The sequence below is a fragment of the Penaeus vannamei genome, chromosome 40, assembly GCF_042767895.1.
Source record: "Penaeus vannamei isolate JL-2024 chromosome 40, ASM4276789v1, whole genome shotgun sequence".
Taxonomy (NCBI): Eukaryota; Metazoa; Arthropoda; class Malacostraca; order Decapoda; family Penaeidae; genus Penaeus; species Penaeus vannamei.
Genome location: NC_091588.1, coordinates 4,184,006 through 4,194,005, shown reverse-complemented (window position 1 = coordinate 4,194,005; position 10,000 = coordinate 4,184,006). Strand labels below are relative to the sequence as shown.

The 10,000-nt window shown below is 47.6% G+C and overlaps 1 protein-coding gene across 7 annotated transcripts in view; it reads left to right on the top strand.

The window, feature by feature from the left end:
• The window catches only part of LOC113823756 (zinc finger and BTB domain-containing protein 14), a 49,310-nt gene that overhangs the window by 30,251 nt on the left and 9,059 nt on the right, over positions 1-10,000 (top strand). The window contains exons 1-2 of one of the 7 annotated variants that reach the window (XM_070117358.1): positions 5,916-6,056; positions 8,005-8,951. The exons of 1 other annotated variant lie outside the window; for it this stretch is intronic. In XM_070117358.1, coding sequence (XP_069973459.1) covers positions 8,207-8,951 — 745 coding nt within the window. In that variant the 5' untranslated portion in view covers positions 5,916-6,056; positions 8,005-8,206. Of the gene's footprint in view, positions 1-5,915; positions 6,057-6,139; positions 6,266-6,341; positions 6,413-6,474; positions 6,591-7,864; positions 8,952-10,000 lie in introns of those variants that run through there. 5 more of the 7 variants (XM_070117356.1, XM_070117360.1, XM_070117357.1 and 2 more) reach the window with 5 other exon arrangements.

Below are 10,000 nucleotides of genomic sequence, written 5' to 3'. Positions count from 1 at the left end.
AGACCAAGACCAAGACGGGGACGAAGACGAAGACGAAGACGGGGAGATGGAAGGGGACGGGGTCGGGGACGGGAACGAAGACGAAGGTGAAGACGAAGACGGGGACGAAGACGAAGACGAAGACGGGGACGAAGACGAAGACGAAGATGAAGACGGGGAGATGGAAGGGGACGGGGTCGGGGACGAAGACGAAGACGAAGACGGGGAGATGGAAGGGGACGGGGTCGGGGACGAAGACGAAGACGAAGGCGAAGGCGAAGGCGAAGACGAAGACGGGGAGATGGAAGGGGACGGGGTCGGGGACGGGAACGAAGGCGAAGACGGGACGAAGACGAAGACGGGGACGAAGGGGACGAAGACGGGGACGAAGACGAAGACGAAGACGAAGACGGGGAGATGGAAGGGGACGGGGTCGGGGACGGGAACGAAGACGAAGACGAAGACGAAGGCGAAGGCGAAGGCGAAGGCGAAGGCGGGGAAGGGGTTGTTGGAAACCTCGTGGCGTCGGCATGGGCTTCCTTTGGCCCAGCCGCCTCCTTTTTTACCTTTTGACGAAAGGGTTTATCGGAGGCACTTTAGCGGCGTCCGATAAGGATCTTTTGTTATCGCGGAGAAATCAGGAGGTTTTGAACGGGCCGGGGGTATTGTGTCCGTTATCGCGAGGGAGATAAGGTGTATTGGTCTTTTCGAGGTTTTTGTTGGTTCTTACGAATTTTATTGATACGGGATTATTGATATTTTCCCCAGTTGATTTATCTTTCGTTTTTTTTTTTTTTTTTTTTTTTTTTTTTCTGTCTCGATATCGTTATCGGTCGGGCGTTTTGTCTCGTCTTATCGTTCTTGTGTTTTTTTCCTTTTCCTTTTCTTTCTAAGCGAGGGAATGGTGTTCCTTTTCCTTCCTCGAGATTTGTTTGAGATGGTATTAGTGGTGCGCCGTAACGGGTTTGCTTTGATAATACGAATGGGAGTTTTGATTGATTTTTTATTTTATTTTTTATTTTTATTTTTTTTAAATTTGTATTTATTTTATTTTTTATTTTATTTTATTTATTTATTTATTTTGCTTTTGCTTTTCTGTTGATTTGGGTTGGATGGAAAGTCAGGTTAAATTTTGGGGGGTTGAAAAGAGATTTTCTTGTCTCGTTTTATATCTCTGTCTCTGTCTGTTTGTCTCTCTGTCTCTGTCTGTTTGTCTCTCTGTCTCTGTCTGTTTGTCTCTCTGTATCTCTGTCTCTCTGTCTGTCTGTCTCTCTCTCTCTCTCTCTCTCTCTCTCTCTCTCTTTCTCTCTCCCTCCCTCCCCTCCCTCCCTCCCTCCCTCCCTCCTCCCTCCTTCCCTCCCTCCCAAAATAGCATTCCAGGCTATTTAAAAGAAAGAAAATCCCAATATTCCCAAGCTTCAAGATTTCACAGCCCCTCCGCAGGGCAGTTCCTAAGGGGGTGGGGGTGGGGTGGGGTGGGGTGGGGGGTGTCAGTGCCAGATAACGACGATGCTATTCAAAATTATTCGTGGCATGTCATCTGGCACTCTGGCACTCCGCTTTTGAAGTGATGTTGTTTGTTTTACAAGTTTTTAATTCTGTGTTCTTTGATTGCGCACTCTCAAGCTCTCACTCTCACTCACTGGCACGTACACATTCTCTCTCTCTCTCTCTCTCTCTCTCTCTCTCTCTCTCTCTCTCTCTCTCTCTCTCTCTCTCTCTCTCTCTCTCTCTCTCTCTTTCTCACTCCTTTCTCTCTGTCTCTCTCTCTCTCCCTCTCTCTCCCTCTCTTTCCCTCTCTTTCCCTCTCTCTCCTTCTCTCTCTCTTTCTCTCCCCCCCTCCCCCCCTCTCTCCCTCCCTCCCTCTCTCCCTCTCTCCCTCTCTCCCTCTCTCCCTCTCTCTCTCTCTCCTCTCTCCCTCTCTCTCTCTCTCTCTCTCTCTCTCTCTCTCTCTCTCTCTCTCTCTCTCTCTCTCTCTCTTTCTGTCTCCCTCTCTCTCTCACACACACACACACACACACACACACACACACACACAGACACACACACACACACACACACACACACACACACACACACACACACACACACACACACACACACACACACACACACACACACACACACACACACACACACACACACACACACGCACACGTTTATTTATTTACTTATCCATTTATTACTATTATATACAAAAGTTGAAAAAAAAACTAGTGAATGAAAACCTGATTACTTACAGGCGCGTGCATTCGTAAACATATGCACATGTGATTGGGTTTCAAGCTGATGTTTACGTTCTGTGTTTTCCCTTCCCGTTTTTAAAATTATATCTGTTGTTTTCCGTTGTATTCCGTTTTCTGTTTTTTATTTCTTTTTGTTGTCTTCTGTTTTCTTACTGGTTTCTGTTGAATTCTGTTTTCTGTTATTTCTGTTGTTTTCTTTTATTCTTGTTAGTTTCCATTCTGTGTCCTTTCTGTTATTTCTTTCTGTTTTCTGTTATTTTCTTTGTTTTCTGTTGTTTTATTTCTGTTTTCTGTTTTATTTCTGTTTTCTGTTCATTCTGCTTCTATTATTTACCCTTTCATGTTCTTTTTCTGTTATTTCTGTTGTTTTTCCTGGCGTGCCATCCCCCTGCGCTCCCATCGACCTTGCTTGAGCCCCACCCGCTGGTCACGTGGTCCCTGTCACCACATCCTGACATCTTGGTCACCTCTGACCACCACATCGGGCTACTGACACTACCTTGAAGTCATTCTTGACATCACCCTAGCTTGAGAGTTGACATGTGTAATGCCTCGTTGTCATATATAGCCTGGCAGTCAGACGTACCGCTGCACCGTTGCCATACCAGACGTGGCACTAATCAGCTGTACCTCTGCACCGTTGCCATACCAAACGTGGCACTAATCAGACGTACCTCTGCACCGTTGCCATACCAAACGTGGCACTAATCAGACGTACCTCTGCACCGTTGCCATACCAAACGTGGCACTAATCAGCTGTACCTCCGCACCGTTGCCATACCAGACGTGGCACCAATCAGACGTACCGCTGCACCGTTGCCATACCAAATGTGGCACTAACCAGACGTACCTCTGCACCGTTGCCATACCAGACGTGGCACTAATCAGCTGTACCGTGGCTCCACCTGTTGCGTCAATCACACTGAATCTGGGAACAAGACTATGTTTATCCTGACAGCTGAGGAGGATGCTGTACTATTTATTATTTATTTATTTATTATTTATTTATGCAATATTATTTATTATTTATTTATTTATTATTTATTTATGCAGTACTATTATTTATTTATTTATTTATTATTTATTTATGTAATACTATTTGTTATTTATTTATTTATTATTTATTTATGCAGTACTATTTGTTATTTATTTATTTATTATTTATTTATGCAATACTGTTTATTATTTATTTATCTGTTTATTTATTAAACGTATCGTTGTTTTCCTTTTAGTTTTTATTTGTTTATTTATTTTTCATTTGCTTGGTATTATTTTTTTCGTGTTGTGTTTAGTAGCTTAATATCGTGTGCTATTTATTTATGCTATTGCGTATTACCATTATTATTATTTTTTTATGATTCGTAGTATCTATTATCTGGTATTTGTACCAAGTACCAGGTATTTCGTTATGTTCTTTATTTATTTGTTTGTTTTGTGCGATCGTGGTATTTATTATCTGGTGTTAGTACCAAGTACCAGGTATTTTATCTGGTATTAGTACCAAGTACCAGGTATTTTGTTATGTTCTTTATTTATTTGTTTGTTTTGTGAGATACCATCATCTCTCGTTTCATGGTATTTGTTTAAAATCAAGTATCATATATTTCTGGTATTGTCTCCTACTACCAATCATCATCTTGGCTCGTTGGTATTGTCTTCAGTCGGTATTCTGAACCGCATTCATGTAGACAGATGTAGGAAAAGGGATGAACTAGAATTAATATCTACACACTACAAAAGATGTATTTTTTCGGTTTCGAATACATCGTTGTATACCTGGCGAAGATTCTATTCGAGGCCGGTCAGATACATCTCTTGTATTGTGGTAATTAATATCTCCACACTACGAAGGATGTATTTGGCCGGTTCCGAATAAAATAATTAATATATCCACACTACAACGGATGTATTTGGCCGGTTTCGAATAAAATCTTTGTCAGGGATGCGCGATATATTTCGAAACCGGTCAGATACATCTCTCGTATTGGGGGAATTAATATCTCACTGCAAAGGATGTATATGGCCGGTTTCGAAGTATATCTTTGTTCGAAACCGGTCAAATACATCTCTCGTATTGTGGGAATATTCATTTTCACACTGCAAATGATGTATTTGACCGGTTTCGAAGTATATCCCTATTCGAAACCGGTCAAATACATCTCTCGCATCGTGGGAATTAATATCTCACTGCAAAGGATGTATTTGACCGGTTTCGGAATATATCTTTGTTCGAAATCGGTCAAATACATCTCTCGTATTATGGGAATTAATATTTCTACAGTGCAAAGGATGTATTCGACAGGTTTCGAAATATATCTCTGTTCGAAACCGGTCAAATACATCTCTCGTATGGCGGGGATGTTTCTTTCCATTCATACCTCTTTCTACAGCCGGCATTACGTTGCTCTTTCACTCCGGTTTATCGTATTACGTCATTCCCTATCAGATGTGTAAGTGTTTCGAGAACCTGAGTACTCTTTTTGAATTGGAAATACATCCGAAGACGTAGCATAAGCGGATTCATTTGTGGCAGATTTTGGTGGTGGAATGAGGATGGGGTTTCAGTAGTTGGTCAAAAGATGTTTATTTTACGTTTATTGTGTGTGTGGAATGTATTTGTTGTGTGTGTAACCCGTTTGCTGTATGTGTAGAATATTTGTGTTCTATATATAACCCATTTACTGTATGTATAGAATAGACAGGAAAACAAAAAAAGAAAAACAGAGAGATCGAAAAAAGAGAAAAAAAAACAAAGATTAAAAACAAAGAAAAAAATATGTATGTTCTATATATAACCCATTTATTTTATGTGAAGAATATTTGTGTTTTATATATAACCCGTTTACTGTAATTATAGAATATGTATGTTCTATATATAACCCGTTTACTGTATGTATAGAATGTGTATGTTCTATATATAACAGTCGTTTATTGTATGTCGGAAATATGTATATACTCTACGTGGAACACTTGCAGCCTCGTAGGAGTGGGTAACAGTAACTATGAAAGTTAATGATCGGATTTTTCTTAACAGGTGTTTCCTTGGTCGTTTGTTATATTCTCTACAATGTATATATATATATATATATATATAAATATATATATATGTATGTATGTATATATGTATGTATATATGTGTGTGTATGTGTGTGTATGTGTGTGTGTGTGTGTGTGTGTGTGTGTGTGTGTGTGTGTGTGTGTGTGTGTGTGTTATTTACTTGTATGCAAATGTGTATATATATGTATGTATGTACATGTGCGTGTATGTACGTAAGTGCGTGTGTATTTGTAAACCTTTTCACATGGTGAGTGCGGTAAGCAGTGTGCGGCTGCCTTTTGAGACCCAGAGCGTCCACGAGAGCGCCCTCAGTTCGTGGAAACTTGTCCGGGTTACACCAGTGCTTCGGCAGCCTGTACTTATCAGTCCCATCCTCATCCTCTGTACCCTCGCGCCGATAGTACCTGTACCCCGTCCGAGTGTAGCGTGCTTCATCTTGATACTCGAGCATCCACGGCTCTCGGTACTTTGACCTTGCCTCCTTATCTGACCTATCTAATAAGTCTATTGTCGGAGGAAATAAAAAGTCGAGATAATGGAAGATATTACGAGCGTGACTGCTCTCTCCCAGGGCCTGTTCGGGAAGCGTTGTAGCGTTTTGGATGGAGATTACGGCCGGTTAATGTCTGGTCACTTCAGAGAGAGACGCAACTCGACTCTCTCATAATCCCGCGGCCCTTATCTGCGTCGCTATCTCCGCTATCAGACAAAGCATCACCAGCAACAGAGGAGATGCCTCCTGCTTCAGACCCCCATAAACCACATTTCGGAAGGTGCTTTACCTGTGTGTTTGTTATGAGACTATCGGCCTTAGGCAAGGCCGGCGAGTGGCTCCCTCTTGGACTTGACTACTGCCACTGTCATCGAGACTTCCCATGGAATTACATCGGCCGGCGGGTCATAGATATCGGCATCTTTGGCCCGTTCTTTACGCTCCGCTGTAGTGTCGCGCTACGGAGCCGGGAGTGCGGTTGGGAGAGAAGTGAGACGCCGAGTCGCGCCTTCGTTTCAAACTGGTCCTGCGGAGGAGCGAGCGCCGAGGAAAACTCTTTTGCGATAGCGCGGCCGCGTTCGATCTAGCGAAGGCGAATCCTGGGCCAGGTGGAGAGGTCCGGATGCAGCGTGCTCGGTATCGGTCGATATCAGATATCAGGGTTGGGGTATCAGTGGGCCAGCCTCACTCGCTCTCCTACAGTTGTGCGGAGCGCTAGGACCCCGCCACTTCTGCCAGGCCTGCTGCACGCCTTCGCCTCCCCCCCTGGCAGGCACTCTGCGCGAGAAGTGTGCTAGTGGTTGCGTCCGGGAGTGTGAGCCCGTGTAGTGTGCGCGCGTGTGCCTCGGGGCGCCGGAGAGGGGGCTCGATCCCAATGGTTTCTTGTAGGAAGGGAGACGTGGGGCGGGAGAGCCTACCAAGATGGGCCTCTCGAGCACGCCGGACTACTGCGTACTAGAGGAGCACGAGGGACGCACACGGGGCCGATACGGTGCTCTCTCTCGCGTGGCGTGGCGACCCACACACGCCTCGGGAAAGTTTTGAAAAGAACGGGCGAGCGAAGAGTTGTGCGATTTCATTACGTTTCGAATTATTAACGTGCCTGTCGGTGGAGAGAGAAAGAGAGAGAAAGAGAGAGAGTTAGAGAAAGAGAGGGAAAAAAAAAAGTTGAACGGCAGTGACAAAAATGACTCGTTAAGGATTGTTGTTGTTGTTGTTTTCATTCATGATTTTCCGCGAATGTTTGATTATGTTTGTACTCCCTTTTTTCTGAATGGCGGAACTTGGAAACGTGTGCATTGCAATTGTGACAAAATCATGACAGTCGCCAAACGTGAGGAGCTGAACACGCATCGCTACTTGCATAGTTAAAAGACTTTCAACATAAATATGTAGCCTGTACAAACACGCAATGCGTACACAGTTACATATACTGTACGCATACATATACATGTGCGCATACACATACACACACAGATGTTTAAATCTAGGGATGCGATAACAGGTGAACTCGTAACCGTCACATTACACACGCGCGCGAGCGCTCATACACACACACATACATATACATATGCATATACATATATATATATATATATATATATATATATATATATATATATATATATATATATATATACATATATACATATATACATATATACATACATATATATATACATACATACATACATACATACATACATACATACATACATACATACATACACACACACATACGCTTGCACATATACATATACACATACACATACACATACACATACACATACACACACATACACATACACATACACATACACATAGGTAGATAGATAGATAGATAGATAGATAGATAGATAGATAGATAGGTAGGTAGGTAGGTAGGTAGGTAGGTAGGTAGATAGATAGATAGACACACAGACACACACACACACACACACACACACACACACACACACACACACACACACACACACACACACACACACACACACACACACACACACACACACACACATATACACGCATACATACAGACACACACTCTCACATACACGCTCTCATACTCAAGCTCACATACGCACGCGCACTCGCACTTGTGTGTGTGTGGGGTATGTACGTACCCCACACACACACAACCTTCCCCGCGCATACCCTGGCATATCTACCATTACCGAGCGCGAGCGGTGTCGGTGCCATGTGCTTGACAAGGCAGCGTCTGATTGCAGGAGCGAGATCCCCAGCGACCCGAGGCCTCGACCGCAGCTGACCGCGACCCCCCCTGCGCCTCGCCCCCCTGCGCCCCGCCCCCCCGGAAGGACCTCCCCGCTCGGAGGGTCGAAGGCCTCGGCGGCCGCCCCTGGACTCTTGGTTGCCCGTCGGTGAGCGCCGGTTGGCGAGGCTCGGCGCGGGCGCGGCGGTCCCCTCGCGATGAACAACGAGGGCGTGAGCAACAACAGCCCCCTGTCGACGGACACCCTGAACCTCGGCATGAGCACGGGCGTGAGCGAGGTGGTGGGCGTGGTGGGCTCGACGCGGCGCACGTCGCGGGTCTGGCGCTACTTCGGGATGGTCGACAACTGCCACTACATCTGCCGCCTGTGCTCCTTCGTGGGCGCCTACACCAACACCACCAACATGCGCAAGCACATCCAGCACCACCACCCGGAGCGGTTCCAGGACATCCTGGACCACACGCGGCCCACCACGCGCCCCTTCTACACCAACACGCTCACCCGCATGCGGCCGCCGCAGCACTTCCCCGTCGCCGCCGCCGCCGCCCAGGGCCACACGTACCCGCTCGTGTACTCGCAGGGCGTCGCGCCCAAGAGGATGATCCTGCCCAAGCCCTCGGAGCTGAGCTTCGTGCACGCCCACGGCGGGGCCACGGACCACCCCCTGCCCCCTACGGCGCCCGCCCCGCCGCCGCAAGTGCCTTCGTCGCAGCACGCCCCCTTGATCCTGGGGCCCACGCAGGCGCCCGCCACCTCGGGCTTGTCCTACTCCTCGCAGGCGCCGTCGGCCGCCGTGGCCTCGCTGTCGGTCTCGCCGGCGCACCCGAACACGGTGACCGCCTGCGAGCTCAGTCCCGAGGAGTCGAAGCTCGTGAACCAGTTCTTCCCTCCGCTAGGCGAAGCCACCGAGTGCTCAAGCGATTCGGACACCACGTCCCGAGGTGAGGCCGGGCTCGGTGTTATATACATGCAGTGTTATTGTACAAGAGCGGCGCGCGGAGGTCGCCGAAGCCACGGCCGACTTTTGAAAACTTACTCGTTTGCTTGTTGTTGTTATTCGTCCTGGCGTTTTGCTTTTACGTGGGAAGCAGTCCCTTTCTGTGGGGAGTTTTGTGGTTTGGTCTGTAATGGATAGATATGGGAGGAATTTTATTTTCACCGTAAAATTTCGCGAGAGAGAGAGAGAGAAAGAAAGAAAGAAAGAAAGAAAGAAAGAAAGAAAGAAAGAAAGAAAATAAGAGAAAGAGAGAAAGAAAGAAAGAAAGAAAGAAAACGAACGACCGGCCAAATAAAAAGAACGAAAAGCACCGATTCCGCAATGGATCGGGAGTTCTTGCCACCCACCCCGCCCGCATACCCGAAAAGCCGCCGTCACCCACCCCGCCCGCATACCCGAAAAGCCGCCGTCACCCACCCCGCCCACATACCCGAAAAGCCGCCGTCACCCACCCCGCCCACATACCCGAAAAGCCACCGTCACCCACCCCGCCCACATACCCGAAAAGCCGCCGTCACCCACCCCGCCCACATACCCGAAAAGCCGCCGTCACCCACCCCGCCCACATACCCGAAAAGCCGCCGTCACCCACCCCGCCCACATACCCGAAAAGCCACCGTCACCCACCCCGCCCACATACCCGAAAAGCCGCCGTCACCCACCCCGCCCACATACCCGAAAAGCCGCCGTCACCCACCCCGCCCACATACCCGAAAAGCCACCGTCACCCACCCCGCCCACATACCCGAAAAGCCGCCGTCACCCACCCCGCCCACATACCCGAAAAGCCGCCGTCACCCACCCCGCCCACATACCCGAAAAGCCGCCGTCACCCACCCCGCCCGCATACCCGAAAAAGCCGCCGTCACCCACCCCGCCCACATACCCGAAAAGCCGCCGTCACCCACCCCGCCCACATACCCCGAAAAGCCGCCGTCACCCACCCCGCCCACATACCCGAAAAGCCGCCGTCACCCACCCCGCCCGCATACC